The following is a 20621-nucleotide window of genomic DNA, read 5'->3' as shown; positions in this document are numbered from 1 at the left end:
GAAGAACGTCTCAACTGGCTGTCAAAGATGACACTTATTAACGTTCAACATAAGACTACAGACAGAAGAAAAGACTTCGATAAAAATGTAAAGTAAAAACTAATTAAGCTTGCTGAAATTTACGACACAATGAATTAACGAATTACATCACAAATCACATGCCACTAATATTAATTGGGGTTTGCTAAATTTATCGTTTCTTTCCTGAAAAACTTTACTAGTTTGCTAGGCAGTTCATTGAGTGAATATGCCAGAGTCGATAGTTTTTCAGAATTCTAGTCTGCATCCATTTTCTTGGGCCAAGTATCTTGCTCAGATTTTTGCGTTTAGGATATGTTCCACATCACCTTTTCTGCGAATTTAAGCGTTTCGCTACTAGCCTCCAGACGTGAAATTTATGTTTTAGTGCCTGATTTTGGTGTGTGGAAATGCGATTTTCCTTGTAGATTTTGTAGAACTACCAGTAAACTGTCCTAAGTTCTTACATCCAAATTTTCTGTGCCATTTTGTCTTCCCCTTTTGATTCAAGGATTTCGGCAAAATACCTGAAGCATTGAACTCTCTCAATTTGTCGATTTTTTTTTCTTTATTTATTTTCAATTCCCCCCGAAGGGGTCGGGCTGGCAGCAGCATGGTACGCTGCTCTACAGCATACAGACTTTAAAAAAAAAAAATAGGAAGGAGAAAGAAACAAGGAAAAACAGGCGATAATGATGTGTTGGCAGATGTGCCAACACCTTGTAGATGGAGGAGGCCGAAATGCACGCTATCTAATGCAGACGGGCGTGAATTCTGGAACAGGATAAGTATTGAATGCTAATAAGAAAAGTATCCAGCTCCTCGAATACTTAACTTTTATTTATCCTTGTTGTGAATACAGCATTCTTGATGAGACATTTCATACGATAACTATCAAACTATGTAAGGCTAATGGCGCCTTGCTAGGTCGTAGCCATTGACTGAGCTGAAGGCTATTCTAACTGTCTCTCGGCAAATGAGAGAAAGGCTTCGTCAGTGTAGTCGCTAGCAAAGTCGTCGTACAACTGGGGCGAGTGCTAGTCCGTATCTCGAGACCTGCCTTGTGGTGGTGCTCGGTCTGCGATGACACAGTGGCGACACGCGGGTCCGACATGTACTAAATGGACCGCGGCCGATTTAAGCTACCACCTAGCAAGTGTGGTGTCTGGCGGTGACACCACAGATAAAATGGTGACTTATAGTGTAAAATGGCGTAAAAGTGCGGAAAGTTAAAACAGAAATCAAAAGGGGTTGGCAATGTTGATAAACTACAGAGGAATCAGACAAGTAACATAGTAGACACACAATTAAAAAACATGGCGACAGTCTGGTTTCTGTTCGCAAGAGATAAAAAAATCACACCCCGCGACAGTATGATGGCTGTTCGCTACACTTCCCAAAAGACACAACACGGAACACTCACTGGAAAAACACACAGTGTAAAACACTGCACGAAAATGGCGGCACAAATGTGGCACTCCTGAGCCAAGGCAGATGGGGGGGGGGGACCTGGAGGAGGGGGAAAAACAAAGAGGGAGGAGAGGAAACAACGAAAAAGGGGGTGGAGGAATCAAGGAGGGAGAGGACTAATAAAGGGGGTGGGGAGGGGCAGGGCAGACGCAAGATGGAATGAGAAGAGGCAGAGGAGGGAAATGCAAAAGGACTCGGGGGAGAGAAGGGGGCAGAGAGGGGGGAGGTGGGGAAAAAAGAGGAGGGAAGGAGGGGGGGGGTTTGTCGATATCTTGCAGTCACTTTTTGAGTAGGCTGTTTAGAGTAGTTGTATTCGGCTTTCTTGAAGAATATTGCTCTTTCAGAGCATTCTTTGATAGTTCTTATCAATTTTACGCCTGTCGTATCATCCTCTGCTAATATTCCCAGATCGAAACTATTATGCAGGGTGGTCCATTGATCGTAACTGGCCCAAATATCTCACGAAATAAGCGTCGAACGAAAACACTACAAAGAACGAAACTTGTCTAGCTTCAAAGGTGAAACCAGATGGCGCTGTGGTTGGCCCGCTATATGGCGCTGCGACAGGTCAAACGGATATCAACTGCGTTTATTAAAATAAGAACCCCCATTTTTTATTACATATTCGTGTAGTACGTAAAGAAATATGAGTGTTTTAGTTGGATCAATTTTTTCGCTTTGTGACAGATGGCACTGTAATAGTCACAAACGTATAAGTACACGTTATCACGCAACATTCCGCCAGTGCGACCAGTATTTGCTTCGTGGTGCATTACCCGTGTTAAAATGGACCGTTTACGAACTGCGGAAAAGGTCGATATCGTGTTGATGTATGGCTATTGTGATCAAAATGCCCAACGGGCGTGTGCTATGTATGCTGCTCGGTATCCTGGACGACATCATCCAAGTGTCCGGACCGTTCGCCGGATAGTTACGTGACCTGCAACAAATGATGATGCCCAAGTAGGTGTTTTAGCTGCTGTCGCGGCTAATTCGCACATCAGTAGCAGACAAATTGCGTGAGAATCGGTAATCTCAAAAACGTCGGTGTTGAGAATGCTACATCACCATCGATTGCACCCGTACCATATTTCTATGCACCAGGAACTGCATGGCGACGACTTTGAACGTCGTGTACAGTTCTGCCGCTGGGCACAAGAGGAATTACGGGACGGTGACAGATTTTTTGCACGCGTTCTATTTAGCGACGAAGCGGCATTCACCAACAGCGGTAACGTAAACCGGCATAATATCGACTATTGGGCAAAGGAAAATCTACGATGGCTGCGACAAGTGGAACATCAGCGACCTTGGCGGGTTAATGTATGGTGCGGCGTTATGGGACGAAGGATAATTGGCCCCCATTTTATCGATGGCAATCTAAATGGTGCAATGTATGCCGATTTCCTACGTAATGTTGTGCCGATGTTACTACAAGATGTTTCCCTGCATGACAGAATGGCGATGCACTTCCAACATGATGGATGTCCGGCACATAGCTCGTGTGCGGTTGAAACGGTATTGAATAGCATATTTCATGACAGGTGGATTGGTCGTCGAAGCACCATACTGTGGCCCGCACGTTCACCGGATCTGACGTCCCCGGATTTCTTTCTGTGGGGAAAGTTGAAGGATATTTGCTATCGTGATCCACCGACAACGCCTGACAACATGCGTCAGCGCACTGTCACTGCATGTGCGAACATTACGGAAGGCGAACTACTCGCTGTTGAGAGGAATGTCGTTACACGTATTGCCAAATGCATTGAGGTTGACGGACATCATTTTGAGCATTTATTGCGTTAATGTGGTATTTACAGGTAATAACGCGTAACAGCATGCGTTCTCAGAAATGATAAGTTCACAAAGGTACATGTATCACATTGTAACAACCGAAATAAAATGTTCAAACGTACCTAAGTTGTGTATTTTAATTTAAAAAAACCTACATGTTACCAACTGTTCATCTGAAATTATGAGCCATATGTTTGTGACTCTTACAGTGCCATCTATCACAAAGCGAAAAAATTGGTCCAATTATTTCTTTACGTACTACAAGAATATGTAATAAAAATGGGGGTTCCTATTATAAAATACGCACGTGATATCCGTTGGACCTATGGCAAGGCCATCTAGTGCAACAACCATAGCGCCATCTGGTTTCTCCCTTCAAGGTAGACAAGTTTCGTTCTTCGCAGTTTTTTTCGTTTGACGGTCAATGGACCACCGTGTATATTTATGATTGGGTTAGAAATGTCGCCGCCAAATATTATTTGCCAGTATGATGTATGCATGCAGAGTGCAGCGACAAAGAAAATTTGCACCAGTGCTGGGTTTCGAATCTGCGCCTTCCTGCTCTCCAGTCACAGTGGCTTTGCACGACTGCGCGGACTACCGTAGCGGGCTTCCCACCTCATTCCAAACTCCCATCCCAGCCCCGTTACAAATTTGGATTCGTCACTTCAGTCTGCATATATACATCGTAGATATTTTAGGCTTGAAATGGTCTCTGGAAGCCTACAGTTTCGTTTGAATGTTGTTTACTTGTGCTGTGTTATTTAATTTCATTTGATGCGCCTGACGTTTGCCGCAGAGCCGTCGGTCAGGGGATGCGAGTGACAGGCGCGGCCGTGCTGCTGCTGCTGGTGGCTCTGGCGCCGCCCCCGGGGGCGGAGGGGCGGCGGATGCGCACGCGGGGGCGGACCAAGTCCCGCGCGCAGATCGGCCTCCCAGTCACCGGCCAGTACCGCGACGCCGAGACCGACAAGTACTACAACAACAACAACGTGAGTAGAACAGCAACAACAACATGTTGTACTGCAACAACAAGAAAACTACAACAATAACAACATGAACGATAAGGACGACAACGACCGCAATAATGCAAAAATAAGATGAGCACTGCAACAACAAGTATTATTAATACGTCATTACAACATCAGTACCGCAGCAACAACAGTAACAACGTGATCAGTACAATAACAATTTTGAGGAACACCACCAACAACATGGACAGAACAACAACTTAGGTACTGCAACAACAAAAAAACTACAATAACAATACGAAGACAGTGATGAGAAGAATAACTACAGGAACAAAATGAGCCCGTCAACAAGAACAACAACATGATCAGTACAACAACAATGCAATGACAGGAAAACTACAGTAATAACAACATGGACATCAATGACAACAACGACCACAATAATGCAAAAATAAGATGAGCACTGCAACAACAAGTATTATTAATACATCACTACAACATCAATACTGCAGCAACAACAGTAACAACATGATCAGTACAATGACAATTTTGAGGAACACCACCAACAACATGGACAGAACAACAACATAGGTACTGCAACAACAAGAAAACTACAATAACAATACGAAGACAGTGATGAGAAGAATAACTACAAGAACAAAATGAGCCAATCAACAACAACAACAAAATGATCAGTACAACAACAATGCAATGACAGGAGAACTACAGTAATAACAACATAGACATCAATGACGACAACAACCACAATAATGCAAAAATAAGATGAGCACTGCAACAACAAGTATTATTAATACATCACTACAACATCAGTACTGCAGCAACAACAGTAACAACATGATCAGTACAATAACAATTTTGAGGAACACCACCAACAACATGGACACAACGACAACATAGGTACTGCAACAACAAGAAAACTATAATAGCAATATGAAGACAGTGATGAGAAGAATAAGTACATTAACAAAACGAGCCCAACAACAACAACTACATCAGTACAACAACAATGCAATGACAGGAAAACTACAGTAATAACAACATGGACATCAATGACAACAACGACCACAATAATGCAAAAATAGGATGAGCACTGCAACAACAAGTATTATTAATACATCACTACAACATCAGTACTGCAGCAACAACAGTAACAACATGATCAGTACAATAACAATTTTGAGGAACACCACCAACAACATGGACACAACGACAACATAGGTACTGCAACAACAAGAAAACTACAATAGCAATATCAAGACAGTGATGAGAAGAATAAGTACATTAACAAAACAAGCCCAACAACAACAACAAAATGATCAGTACAACAACAATGTGGGGAAACACCAAGAACAACATGAAAACTGCAGCAATAACAATATGAACACAATTATGACAAGAATAACTACAATAACAAGATGAGCACAACAACAATAACAGCAAAAATACTAGAACATGAGTACTGCAGCAACTTGAACACAACAGCAACAACGCCACAAGAACAGAACAAGAACAACAACATAAGCACTTTGAAAAACACATGAGCACTACAGCAATGACAACATGAGTACAACAACAACAGGAGTATTACAAAAATGGGGACTTGCAGAACAAGACCAATGTGTTTACTAGAACAGTAACAACATGAGTGCGACCACAACTTTTTTCCTTGCAGTTAATGGAGTATCATCGTCTCTTCTCTGAGCAGTGTCACCAATATCCTTTTGATGGTGGTATGCTGAACACTGAATTTAAACCAAGTGAAAAGTTAACTTACCCACCCGTATATATTTATCTGTAATCTATAACGTTTATTGAATATAGGAGCATTAATTATACTGTAAATCCAGTCAAGGGACACACAGAACCTCGCTACACAAACAAAAGTTTGCCGCAAGGATCCACTTTATCGCCTCCTCTGGTCACAAAACACTCGACTTCTGCTTTAACCACAGATGGTACTGCCAGCAGCTTAATCAGGTGGAACTCACTGACACATCCCTATGTTATCATGGCATGGAGAACAACTACCACATCCCGCACTGTGATATCACGTGAGAACCAATTTTCTGAAGTGTTCACTACTGTGAAGATTACAACTCTCTACCAGAATGAAGACACTGCTCTTAACACATGTGTCACTCTAAAAGTATACATACGAATTTTTACCAGTTAAACATATCATGATGTAATTACTATGTTTATGGGCAATACGAGTATTCTGTATGAGTCACTACTGTGTGTGTACAAATATACAGGGTGTGAAGTCTTTCCCTGATTAAATAAATTGGTAAGGCTAGAAGAAAGATACAAATATGAAACTGGTGTCTAATTGCTTACAAACCATCAAAGTTTTTTTCACACATCAGTAAACTTCCACTTGAGCACCCTCGGTAGTACGTAGCACATCTAGGCGATATTCAGTTTCTGTCCACACATTAGCCAACATCACTGGAGGGATCGATTCGACGACTGTGGTTATCCGTTGCCGCAGGGTTTCAAGATCTGGTACACATGTTCAGTAGACCTCGTCCTTGACATAACCCCACAAAAAGAAGTCTAATGGGGTTACATCAGGAGAGCGTGGAGGCCAAACCGTTGCCCCATCACGACCAATCCATCGCCCAGGAAAGGTCGTATCGAGATAGGCACGGACGTCCAAACCCCAATGAGGCGGTGCACCGTTTTGCTGAAACGAGACATCGGGGTGATACTGAAGCAGCTGAGGAACAGCATACAGTTTCAACACGTACACTGCAGATGTGATGGTAGCCTCAGCGAAGAAGAATGGCCCGATAATTCGATCGTGCAATAGCGCGCACCAAACATTCACCTTTGGACTGCCTCTGGTGCACTCAGTGACCTCGCCAGGGGGTTGTGAACCCCAAATGCGCACATTATGGCGATTGACTACTCCACTGACAAAAAAGGTCGCTTAGTCGGAAAAGGCAATTCGTCTGAGATAACCATCACCATCCTCAATAAGTGATACCATTTTGACCGCAAAGTCATATCAACACCTACTGTCATTGGGCAACAACGCCTGAACGATTTGCACTTTGTATGCACGAAACAATAAACGTTTGTGTAAAATGTCACGGAGAGAGCTTTTTGGCATCTGTAATTTACATGAGGCCCTGCGCACCCATTTCTTCGGACTTTGCAGAAAAGACTGCCTTACAGCTTCCACCCAGTCTGCTGAGGTTCTCGGTCGACCAGACGTCGGAAGGTCAGCAACCAATCCTCTGTTCTTGAACTTCTCATACCAGGCTTTTATGCTCTTGACATGAGGTGGATTCCTTCCAAATGTTGTCTGGAAGTGTCTCTGCACTGTGGTCGGTGATGGTGTCTCATGGTACCACAGGACACACTGTGCCTTCTCCTGATTGGTTAACATGGCTTCTTGGGCAATGCACCTTATCCACTACTCACCTACTGCGAACCTAAAACATAAAAAACTCTGTTCCGTTATATGTAAATGTTCTGAGTTTTTTTCTTGAGACCCGTCTCACTATGATCCTGAACGGACGCTGAAGACCTTGCTGTCGTGCGCCCACAAAACCCTTCTATAATAATATAATAATAATAGATAGTTGTAAGCAATCCGACACAAGTTTCATATTTGTATCTTTCTTCTAGCCTGAGTTATCAATTTATGTAATCAGGGAAAGACTTTTCGGACACACTGTATGTTCATTTAATTTGTAGTACGGGGTGTTCAAAAAGTCTCTCCGCAGTCCCGTACGGTTGTTCGCCTGCCTGGGTTACTTCCCTTCAAGTGGACTCTCCCAACATTCCACTGTTTCGCTTATCTCAGCCAGCGTCAGTAGTATCGTTGGTGTGTGTCGTTACGTGTTGACGTGAACGTTTAAGTTTAGTTCCTTTGTTCGTTTGTTTCGTTTTCGTCACTGTTAAAATGCTAACCTTTGAAAAACGGGTATTTTTAGTCGAACAAGTGTTCAAAGCTGGCGGTAAAGACACAGTTTCAGTTCGTCAAACATTTAATTCAGTTTTCCCCGAGACAACACTCCCACATCGCGATACTGAGCGAGATTTGATTACAGATTTGGAAGTACGAGTTCAGTGATAGATGCACCGAGAAGTGGTCGTCCTAGCGTTTTGTCTGAGGATAAACTACTCGATATTTCCGATAAAATGTCCACGAGTCCGAACAAGTCAGTAAGAAAACTCGCCCAGGAAATCGATGTTAGTGTCGGAACGTCCCACACAGCTGTAAGGAAAAATATTTGAACTTTTCCCATACAAAATGACAGTCGTGCAAGAACTGAAAAATACTGATCATGGCAAGAGACTGCATTATTGTTTCGTTCAACAAAATGGAAGGGATATTATTAATGAAACGTTTTTCATTGATGAGGCATGGTTTCATTTATCCGGGTACATGAACTCGCAAAATTTTCTTATTTGGAGTACTTCAAATCCATTGTGTATTCATGAGGAACCATCGCATTGTGTGAAAATAGGCGTTTGGATTGCAATAGGCACAGTTAGAAAAAGAAAGATTTAGATAGAGAACAAACAATGTATTTACCTTAATATTGTTCAAAAGTCATATTATACATATCAATTCATGACATCCAGTCTTACAAATGTCCAAACTCCGCCATCTCTCTCCCCACATCCACCACTGCTGGCGGCTCACCTCCAACCGCGCAACGCTACGCGCTGTTCACATCCAGCTGCCCAACACTACGTCAGACAACAATGCAAATTATCCACAGACTGCACACAGCACAGCCAGTGATTTTCATACAGAGCGCTACGTAACGTTGCCAATAAGAAAACATAAACAGCCTACTTACATAGCCCCCATGCTCCCCACAAAAAATTTTACAAATTGTCTTGGGCAGTGGTCAATAATGATTTGATAAAATTTTTCATAATTACAATAACAAAGATTTCAAATGCACACACTTATTGATACAATGTTGGTCATAAGCTAAAATTTTCACACAGTCCATAAAGACAGTCCTGATCATTCATCACAGTAAAATTGCAGTGTTTTTCTGAATGTCTGAGCAGTAAAAGAGAATGCACACGGAAGTAGTGGATTTCCATGCAGTCTTGAAGAAGTAGTGTTGTCGTTCCAACGGAAAGACAGTGCTGACTCTTCACATGCAGACAGGTAATGGGCCACAACAGAGCAAACCCACAGCAGAGTCAGTCGAAGTTTTGAAGAATGTTGGTAGGTAGGTCATCACAGAGCAGATCAACTGTAGTCCTGGTAGAGATTATGGTATTGGTAGGCCACCAGAGGTGCAGACCCACTGTAGTCCTTGTAGAAATAATGGTACTGGTGAGTCAGCGAAGGTGTAGACCCACTGTCATCTTTGTAGAGATGGCCAGCAGCCATCTGTTGTGACTGTGCAGGTGCACAATCACCATTGAAGAGTCTTGCGGATAATATAGCAAGTCCATAACCACCACTTGTGCACTCACAAAGTTTTTGGGATTGTCCTTAGAACCAGCAATGCTGTTATCCAGTCCCTTGCTGAATTATTAACACACGTGCAAACACTAACAGTCCCTATGTCCCACACATTGTCCATATACTATGATCAACAGAAACGTGTGCAGTGAAACGGAACTTACTAGTTAATAATATGATGAACTGGTGTCAATTACAATTTTTTACATAAGAATACAATTACAAAGGTACAGAAAACATCATTAAAAACATAATAATATAGATAACATTTGTAGTAAAACAGGCTTTACAAAAGAATAGAAATAAACATATACATCAGTGTTACAAGAATTGTGACATAAGTACATACATAAAGATCAGACTAACTTATGAAACATCAACTTCACACATGAGTAACAAAACAGAACACATAAATAATGTATAAACATCTTTACAAAGTAAATAATATAGTATTAGAAAAATTCTACAACATAACTCTTATTAGCTAAACACATAAAGACAGGAAAAACACAAATTCACATAGTGTAATAACACAAAAATACAGGACAGGGTTTGTTTTCAGTGTGACATTTGGTACTGCAGTCCACCCCAAAACTTCATTCCATATATCTTTCCTCTTATTTCAACATTTATTTTCACCAAAAAAATTCTATCCAAGCATGCTTTCTGTATTTATATGTTCACACATTCCTTACCTCATTATTTATTTTCCATTATCTTACCTCATCATTTATTTCCAAGAAAATCCTACCTAAACCTGTTGTCCCTAAACCCTACTTTTTTGGTTCATATCCTCTTTCAAAATACTTTTTTGGCCAAACCATTTTCTTATAGCTTCTCAATTCATTTCTTCCGATTCATCACAACTTGTTCTCTTATATGGCCTACCCCATCTTAAGCTAACTTAAATCTACTGAGCTCAGATGCTAAACTAAGGGACGAGGCAATGCAGCAACACAAAACAATTAACACAAACAGCAATGACAAAAAAATGCAAATTGGCGAAGCAAGCAGCAATATTACAACTAATATAAGGCAATGGGCAGCAAACAAGAAAAATAAATCAGTAGTAAAACTGGCTTAACAGAGTAATGTAAAGTGAAATTTAGTAGCACTATGCCTGGCAAACAGCAGCAGCAAATGCAATAACTTATATCTAAACATGACATAGCTCAAGCAGAAAAAATATTACAGTAAAAATGGCCATGTTTAATACCTATGTCACATCTTAACACTAGAGTGATTCATCACAAAAACTTACTCTGCAAGAAAGTTACCAAGTCATTAAAAAAATTATTTATGCAATTCCTGTGAAGAGAAATGTCTATTTGTGCTCTATTTTCTAAGAAAGTGCATCATAAACGTATTCTTTACTGGGTCTGTAGACAGAAAATAGTGATATTAGTACATCTATTAAATTTTATAATAACCAATGCTGCAGTGCAGCTAGAAACTAGATATTTCAGAAAATGAGCAAATATGTACAAAGGAAGGCATGAAACATCATTCATTAGCAATATGACATTTCATAAGATGGTAAAAAAATCTCTCAACTAGAAAGACAGTAGTCATAGTCAGGTGTATCGACATAAAAATATTTCTCGTCATTTCATTAGGCATTTTAGTAAATTTCATAAATTAAGAGCTCCACAGTGTTATCATATGTTTTCAAGTACGAGCGTGTCGTATTTGCGATTCTTTCTACAAAGGAATGTCAATAGTGAGGATAATGGCCTCCTTTTTTTTCACCTGTGCCTCTGAAAGGCACACACTAATGGCTTTTTTTCCAAGCGACTGTCACGCAGGTGGGTGCCCACGACGCATTACGTGCAGGTGGTCACTTAACTTTCTTACCGAAATATTTACGACACTAGTTTGCACTACAGTGACAGTCCCATATAAAAAATTTCACAGGTCGAGAATTTGCGTTGCAAATGTGTAGAAACAAAATCCTATGAATATAACAGTGTTCAAAAAGTTTTCATCGCCATTGTGATACATTTGCGCATTTGCACACAATTCATAACTCTTAAAGTACGATTCTTGGTTTCCAACATCCTTTTCCACAAATCAGAGTCCCTAACCACTACTCATTATCCCTTACCTTATCACACATATACATATTCGTCGACACTTCTTCAATATTTCATCTTAATAAATACGTAGCATAATCAAATTCCTCATATAACATCTGCTTGTTGATCATAAATACACCTCAACAGCATAATACACATCGTCGTAAAAATAACATCATAACACCTCAGTCAAATCTCAAAAACGCGTAGTTTTCTGCAATAATGTCAAAACCTAAAAAAAATTCTCTGCTCATTTCAATAGTGTCATCTACCTCAAACGTACTTTAAAATCACGCTCCATTACCAAATACATCATTCAAAGCTCTCATAGTATCACAATGGTTCCGAAAAAATATGAACAGTTCACAAAGTACAGACAAAATACAATTTCATAAGTGTGAAGTTACCCAACTGTGTAATTGCGTAAACATGTGTCACTGATGTAGTAAAAAAAATGTTTATCTCTCAGTTAAATGATCAGATAGCTGTGTAATTCTGTGTTACAGAAATATGGTACTGATGTGTAAAGTTGTATAAGCAAATACCATACTAGCTAGGGCTACTTGTGCTTGCCAAACACATGGTACACAAAGTAAGCATGTACCCTCCTGAGGATTAATGTAATTATACCCTCAGGTGTTACAGATTACAGCAATGGAATAAAATGTATCACGGAAAACTTTCTTTGTAATTTAAAAATCTTTAAAGATAAGTGTTTTAAGTACAAGATTAATCACTCAAATGCGTGTCCTGTAGTGATAAATTGTGCGTCATGTTGTAACATAATCTCTGTCATTACTTAAGGGTAAAAATGTGCCAAGTGTCGTAATTATCGTCGTCCGTAAGCAAAGGTCTGTGGAAGTCAATGTACTTACCTCGTAATAAACAAAAGCGAAATGCTATGCGTATAGATATTGTAGTTATTACATACAGTACCGTGATCAAGAAAGTACTACACTGTAACGTATTGTTGTGCTACAATAAAAGCTGTCTTATTGTAGCTATACCACAAAGTTACTACTAAAACATGTTTTACTTTCCAGAAGAATTCAGAAAAACTGTGCAGATATAAAGCAGATACAGCACAAAAGCAACAATGTAAATTATGTCACACATTAGTAGCGTGATACAATCGAGTAACTGTCAAAGACACCAAATGCTAAGTCATCTTTAATCCCACAGAATGTACCTCAAATAAAGAATATCTTTTCAAGTAAACCAAAATGTTGCATGAAAATCTCATTAGCAGTGCCGGTATATGTTCTAAGAATGTGAGCCTTATAGTCGTTATGTGATCGAGCAGCTAACAAGCAAGAATGTACAAATAACAACACTGTGTCGTCTGTTCACTATAACAATGCATTTGTAATTTCTGTTCAAATAAGTTCTCTTGGTTCTTGACTGGATATTTAACTTCAAACATTGTGGCATGTTAACAGTTTCTAAGTGTGACAAATTGAACTAGTAGCATGAAGTGAAAAATTATATGGCAAAGACTAAGTTAAAAAGCAGATTATCTTTCAATAAACGGTTTTACATGTGAAATGTGGTGCAATCTTTTACCCTTTCTAGTGCGCAGAGTTTCAGCTTCAAAGCAATTATCATGTTGCATACGTTGGTAAGGAATGCCAAAATTTTTCTCAAGGTTAATGTCTATGTTATTTTTCCCCCATATGAAACGTCCCCTTAGAACAATTATACATGACTGTCCTTAAACTGACACACAATATTCTTTTTAGCGCAACGCAACCTGACTTTCAGTAATCCCTACAAGAGAACGGCCCTGACTAAATTAACCTATACGTTTCACAAATCACTTACCTTACAAAAATCTTCGTTATTCGAACTACTGCAATACAGCGAGCACACTACTGCCAGCTAAATAAAAGATTCAAACTACTGAAGGCACTAACTACTGATAGGCACAGTTAGAAAAAGAAAGATTTAGATAGCTAACAAAAAATGTATTTACCTTAATATTATTCAAAAGTCATATTATATATATCAGTTCATGACATCCAGTCTTACAAATGTCCAAACTCCGCCATCTCTCTCCCCACATCCACCACTGCTGGCGGCTCACCTCCAACTGCGCAATGCTATGCGCTGTTCACATCCAGCTGCCCAACACTACAATAGCGGATATTTCAACAATGCCAACCAGCCACAGACTGCACACAGAACAGCCAGTGATTTTCATACAGAGCGCTACGTAACGTTGCCAATAAGAAAACGTAAACAGCCTACTTACAACAGTTCGACGACGTTTGCAGCAGCACGGACTATCAGCTCGGAGACTGTTGCTGCGGTTACCCTTGACGCTGCATAACAGACAGGAGCGCCTGCGATGGTGTACTCGACGATGAATCTGGGTGCACGAATGGGGAACCATCATTTTTTCGGATGAATCCAGGTTCTGTTTACAGCATCACGATGGTCGCATCCGAGTCTGGCGACATCGCGGCGAACACAGATTGGAAGCGTGTATTCGTCATCGCGATACTGGCGTATCACCCGGCGTGATGGTATGGGATGCCATTGGTTACACGTCTCGGTCACCTCTTGTTCGCATTGACGGCACTTTGAACAGCGGACGTTACATTTCAGGTGTGTTACGACCCGTGGCTCTACCCTTCATTCGATCCCTGCGAAACCATACATTTCAGCAGGATAATGCACGACCGCATGTTGCAGGTCCTGTACGGGCCTCTCTGGATACAGAAAATGTTCGACTGCTGCCATGGCCAGCACATTCTCCAGATCTCTCACCAATTGAAAACGTCTAGTCAATGGTGGCCGAGCAACTGGCTCGTCACAATACGCCAGTCACTACTCTCGATGAACTGTGGTATCGTGTTGAAACTGCACGGGCAGCTGTACCTGTACACGCCATCCGAGCTCTGTTTGACTCAATGCCCAGGCGTATCGAGGCCGTTTTTACGGCCAGAGGTGGTTGTTCTGGTTACTGATTTCTCAGGATCTATGCACCCAAATTGCGTGAAAATGTAATCACATGTCAGTTCTAGTATTATATATTTGTCCACTGAATATCCGTTTATCATGTGCATTTCATTTTAATGTAGCAATTTTAATGGCCAGTAGTGTAAAAAAAAAAAAAGGTACAAACGATAGGTAGCATGTCACAGGCTTTGGACATCTCACACAGCTAGGAGTGCCAAACGTTTTCGCAGCCTCTGTATGATGATTATGACTGTGATGGTGATGTTGATGATGATGATGATAATGATGATGGTGGTGGTGGTGATGATGATGATGATGGTGCTGCTCACAGGCTGTGGCCTTTTGTGTTTGCAGGGCGCCAAGATCGTGAACTGGTCGCACTTTGACTATGAGTACACACTGGGCCAGAAGATCGTCTTCATGTGCGTCGCCAAGGGCAACCCCAGGCCCGCCATCACGTGGTTCAAGGACGGGACAGAGTTGTACGCGCACACCTACCTGCATGTGAGTAGCCAACCCCACACGTAACCGACAGCTTCCTCATAAAAGGTGTTTCTTTCACATACAGTTACCTCACTCACACAAACACACACACACAATTTAAAATATTACTACGCCATAGAAAACCAGAACTGTTTATAATCTATAAATACACTGCCCCAAAATGTAAACTAAATAGTAAAACTAAGTAAATATTCCAGGCCACTGAAGAGCACTTGCAGAGAATAATGGCGAAACGTCTATGCCACGAAAATTGTGCTTCTTTCAGTTTTAGCTAGACGGTCCAAAAGTAAAAATTATCAATCTACCGTAATTTTACTCACAATTGTGGAAGACAGGACTACAAAAGTTGAAGATGAGTTACAAAACTGCTACGGAAGCAAAGGGCACTTCGCAGCAAACATAAACATAGCCAGTCTTGCAGGCGAACAAAAATTACACGAAGCGAAATGTAGTGTGAGGAGGGCTATGCGAGAGGCGTTCAACGAATACGAAAGTAAAGTTCTATGTACTGACTTGGCAGAAAATTCTAAGAAATTTTGGTATTATGTCAAAGCGGTAGGTGGATCGAAACAAAACGTCGAGACACTCTGTGACCAAAATGGTACTGAAACAGAGGATGACAAACTAAAGTCCGAAATACTAAATGTCTTTTTCCAAAGCTGTATCACAGAGGAAGACTGCACTGTAGTTCCTTCTCTAGATTGTCGCACAGATGACAAAATGGTAGATATCGAAATAGATGACAGAGGGATAGAAAGACAAAATCGCTCAAAAGAGGAAAGGCCGCTGGACCTGATGGGATACCAGTTCGATTTTGCACAGAGTACGCGAAGGAACTTACCCCCTTCTTGCAACGGTGTACTGTAGGTCTCTAGAAGAGCGTAGCGTTCGAAAAGATTGGAAAAGTGCACAGGTCATCCTCGTTTTCAAGAAGGGACGTCGAACAGATGTGCAGGAGTCTAGAAATCTACTCTGTAGGAATCAGCATGGGTTTCGAAAAAGACGATCGTGTGAAACCCAGCTCGCGCTATTCGTCCACGAGACTCAGAGGGCCATAGACACGGGTTCCCAGGTAGATGCCGTGTTTCTGGACTTCCGCAAGGCGTTCGATACAGTTCCCTACAGTCGTTTAATTAACAAAGTAAGAGCATATGGACTATCAGAGCAATTGTGCGATTGGATTGAAGAGTTCCTAAATAACAGAACGCAGCATGTCATTCTCAATGGAGAGAAGTCTTCCGAAGTAAGAGTGATTTCAGGTGTGCCGCAGGGGAGTGTCGTAGGACCGTTGCTATTCACAATATACATAAATGACGTTGTGGATAACATCGGAAGTTCACTGAGGCTTTTTGCGGATGATGCTGTGGTGTATCGAGAGGTTGTAACAATGGAAAATTGTACTGAAATGCAGGAGGATCTGTAGCGAATTGACGTATGGTGCAGGGGATGACAATTGAATCTCAAAGAAAGATCCTTTATCATTTAGCTACAATATAGCAGGTCAGCAGCTAGAAGCAGTTAATTCCATAAATTATCTGGGAGTAGGCATTAGGAGTGATTTAAAATGGAATGATCATATAAAATTAACCGTCGGTAAAGCAGATGCCAGACTGAGATTCACTGGAAGAATCCTAAGGAAATGCAGTCTGAAAACAAAGGAAGTAGGTTACAGTAGACTTGTTCGCCCACTGCTCGAATACTGCTAACCGGTGTGGGATCTGTTCCGGATAGGGTTGATAGAAGAGATAGAGAAGATCCAACGGAGAGCAGCGCGCTTCGTTACAGGGTCATTTAGCAATCGGGAAAGCGGAACGGAGATGATAGATAAACTCCAGTGGAAGACTCTGCAGGAGAGACGCTCAGTAGCTCGGTACGGGCTTTTGTTAAAGTTTCGAGAACATACCTTCACCGAAGAGTCGACCAGTATATTGCTCCCTCCTACGTATATCTCGTGAAGAGAGATTAGAGCCCACACAGAAGCATACCGACAATCCTTCCTTCCACGAACAATACGACACTGGAGTAGAAGGGAGAACCGATAGAGGTACTCAAGGTACCCTCCGCCACACACCGTGGCTTGCAGAGTATGGATGTAGATGTAGATTTTAATGACAATTTCTTCTTACGACTGCCGTATTTAATTTTTTTTCGCAGGTTCACGAGTGGGCAATCGGCAAGGACCAGATAAAGTCGAAACTGGAGATCGATCCCGCAACGCAGATGGACGCGGGCGTGTACGAGTGTTCAGCCGACAACATGTACTCCATAGACCGGCGGAGCTTCAAGACCGACTTCAGCATCGCCTTCGACTAGCCACGCCTCCACGTGCAAAAGGGGTCGATGCCCGGAAGTAGCGCTTTTGTCGCGATACAGCCTCCCGACAAGCTGTTAAGCATTTGTTTTCCTTAAAAAAAAACAACAACAACACTGCGCTGAAAAAGCGTTGTTAGCGCACGAGAGCAATTACCGCAAGTACAAAGTGTAATTTTTTCCTTCAACGGTCACGTAATACTAATCAGTACGGCAGAATGCTGTCCTTCAATGTCAACAAGTGTAACCATTGAAACGTCCCCTTAGAACAATTATACATGACTGTGCTTAAACTGACACACAATATTTTTTGCGCAACGCAATCTGACTTTCAAAAATCCCTACAAAAGAATGGCCCTCACTAACATTAACCTATACGTTTCACAAATCACTTACCTCACAAAAATCTTCGTTACTCGAACTACTGCAATACAGCGAGCGCCACTACTGCCAGCTAAATAAAAGATTCAAACTACAGAAGGCACTAACTACTGATAGGCATAGTTAGCAAATGAAAGATTTTAGTAGAGAACAAACAATGTATTTACCTCAATAGTGTTCAAAAGACATTATATATATATATAACTCCGCCATCTCTCTCCCCACATCCACCACTGCTGGCGGCTCACCTCCAACTGCGCAATGCTACGCGCTGTTAACAGCCAACTGCCCAACACTACAATAGTGACTATTACAACAATGCCAACCAGCCACAGAATGCACACAGCACAGTCAGTGATTTTCATACAGAGCACTACGTGGGGTTACCAACATAAAAACCTAAACAGCCTACTTACACCATTGTGCAAAATATGCGTGAAGTTGAGAGTAATCGAAATCTGAGTTTCTTCTCACATTCTCAAGAATTACGCAGTAATAATTTCATCAGCTTATGACACTTTTGTACAGCAATTCCTGCAAAAAAAAAAAAAAAAACACTAGTTTCTGGCTACACGTTAGTGCGCCACTGCAACGAACAGGGTTAAGTCGAAACCGCTTACAACGTCGTCAAAGGGACCTGCGATTTACGCTCTTTATTGCAGAATCTCGCGCAAACCAGATTTTTGTTTTGTTTTTTAATAAAAATTTCGTATCTGTAAATTTTAGGCTGCTATATAGTTAGAACATCAAAAAGTAGTAGAAATACACTGCACCTACGGTATTAACAATTGAGTATTTATGGAGAGGCACAGAAGAGGAACTTTTCTTAGGATACATGCAGCAATAACATTCCAGCAAAATGTAAAAACAGCCAATAAATGGAGAAATAAGTGGCAACGATGTAAACTGTTCAATAATGTCGAACATAGCCTTGGATAATGAATGAGATAAAATATTAAGCATGTTTAAAACTTACTGTAACTGCTGTTTAGTGTAATAGTAGTGAATGACAACTTCGTCCCTTATTGTTTTATTGTACAATGTCTCTGTTTACAATTATAGAGTAAATATCTCTGGAGTGAGCATTCACATGCGCAGAACATATTTTATGTTGTCAACATACATTGCCGGCCTGGTCACGTGATCTCGGGACGTCGTGTGTTTGTCCGTATAGCGCCCTGTACATTTAGAAATGTCACTACATCCCTAGTACAGACGGATTCTTTTCGTAATTGTCGTGGATTATTTATATACGTTGCGCAGACATTTTAACAGTATCCATTTGATATCGGGAATAAACCAGCTACGTATCTTTTAAGGGCAAGTGATCTTTCATTGTGCTTCTTTGCGATAGGTGTCACAGTTCGGATGCACTCGATTTTTTGTAGTTTTCGGTATGATACGGCACTTTGTAGTATTACAGAGCCTGACGTACATTTTTGCAGTGATAGTCTTGCAAAAAGACTTGACAGTACGCTAGTACTTTTGCAAGTGTCCGAAAAACACCGAATTTGCCACACATTAGCGATTATATCCCTGCTAATTCGTCCTTTTTTTTGCTGTTTCTGCGTATTTATTTTCTCGTTTTTGCGACCTAAAACACAATTTTTCTTACTGGTGACACTTTGAAGTGTTTGTTTAACGCATTTTACATACTTGCTCCCAGTTTATTAAATAAATAGTAGACTGAGTAAGAAGGGGAAAAAAAGATGATCAGAGAATAAATGTACTGTAAAGCAAATACAGTTGCTCATCTAACAGTCAACCCATATAACACCCTTAAGGGAGGTGGAGAGCGACACAACTGAAAGAGTTTGGGGACATGTTTACTAATATTTTACGCTTCTTAATCAAATGGTGAAGAAAATAAATTGAAGGCAAAATACACCAAAGAAGATGAATGTGTACTTTGATTAGCTACATTATTGTGTTTTTTTATTTGATTTGTGCAGGAAATGTATTTAAGGTGATGCAGAAATTGGTAGTAGTTGCTGTGGAAAATGAGAAATGGTTGGTATAAAGCATCTACCTTCAGCCACACACGTGCAAATTTTTCTCTGTCTAAACATTCCTCTTCAAAGTGTTTTGAACATACTTCGGAATATTTTATGGGGACAAAATTACTCCTCCTTATTTTCTGGAGCCATATCTTTACTCCTTGTTCATCCTCCAGGAAACTAAAATATAAATCACACATAATCACTCTCCATGGCCTAGACACACTATACACGGTCTCCTACAGTAACTTTACAGTAAACAAAAAGGTTTGGACACACATATTATACGAAGACAATTACAGACTCCCACTCTGTTGAATTTATCTGTCTCCCATCTTTCAAATCTATATACATAATCGACAAGTCACTGATAAATGCATGGAGGACAGTATTTGCTGAAATAACTAACCATTCCCTTTCCTGTTCCACTAGCAAATTTACGAGAGGAAGCGATTGTTTGTAACCTTTTGTACGAGCCGTAACATCTATTATATAGTCATAAAATCGTAGAAAAATAGGTCTACAGAACCAAGCCTTAATTATAATGGGTCTCGAAATTTTTAAACATAGTACCCATGAAAAGTTACTATCCCTCCTTTCACATATTTTTCTTTGCATCCGTAGCAACAACAGTAATTCACCATCGCTATTATACTACATCTACATCTACATC

The 20621-nt window shown here is 40.8% G+C and overlaps 1 protein-coding gene across 1 annotated transcript in view; it reads left to right on the top strand.

The window, feature by feature from the left end:
• Positions 1 to 17867, top strand: part of LOC124553894 (immunoglobulin domain-containing protein oig-4-like) — a 35137-nt gene extending 17270 nt beyond the window's left edge. Inside the window, exons 2-4 of the mRNA XM_047127910.1 lie at positions 4082 to 4274; positions 15111 to 15260; positions 17415 to 17867. Of these exons, the coding sequence (XP_046983866.1) occupies positions 4098 to 4274; positions 15111 to 15260; positions 17415 to 17573 (486 nt within the window). The 5' untranslated portion in view covers positions 4082 to 4097 and the 3' untranslated portion in view covers positions 17574 to 17867. The remainder of the gene's footprint in view (positions 1 to 4081; positions 4275 to 15110; positions 15261 to 17414) is intronic.
• The last annotated feature ends 2754 nt before the right edge of the window (positions 17868 to 20621 follow it).

The sequence above is a fragment of the Schistocerca americana genome, chromosome 11, assembly GCF_021461395.2.
Source record: "Schistocerca americana isolate TAMUIC-IGC-003095 chromosome 11, iqSchAmer2.1, whole genome shotgun sequence".
Taxonomy (NCBI): Eukaryota; Metazoa; Arthropoda; class Insecta; order Orthoptera; family Acrididae; genus Schistocerca; species Schistocerca americana.
The sequence above is the reverse complement of the archived record's forward strand: the minus strand, read 5'-3'. Positions and strand labels throughout refer to the sequence as shown.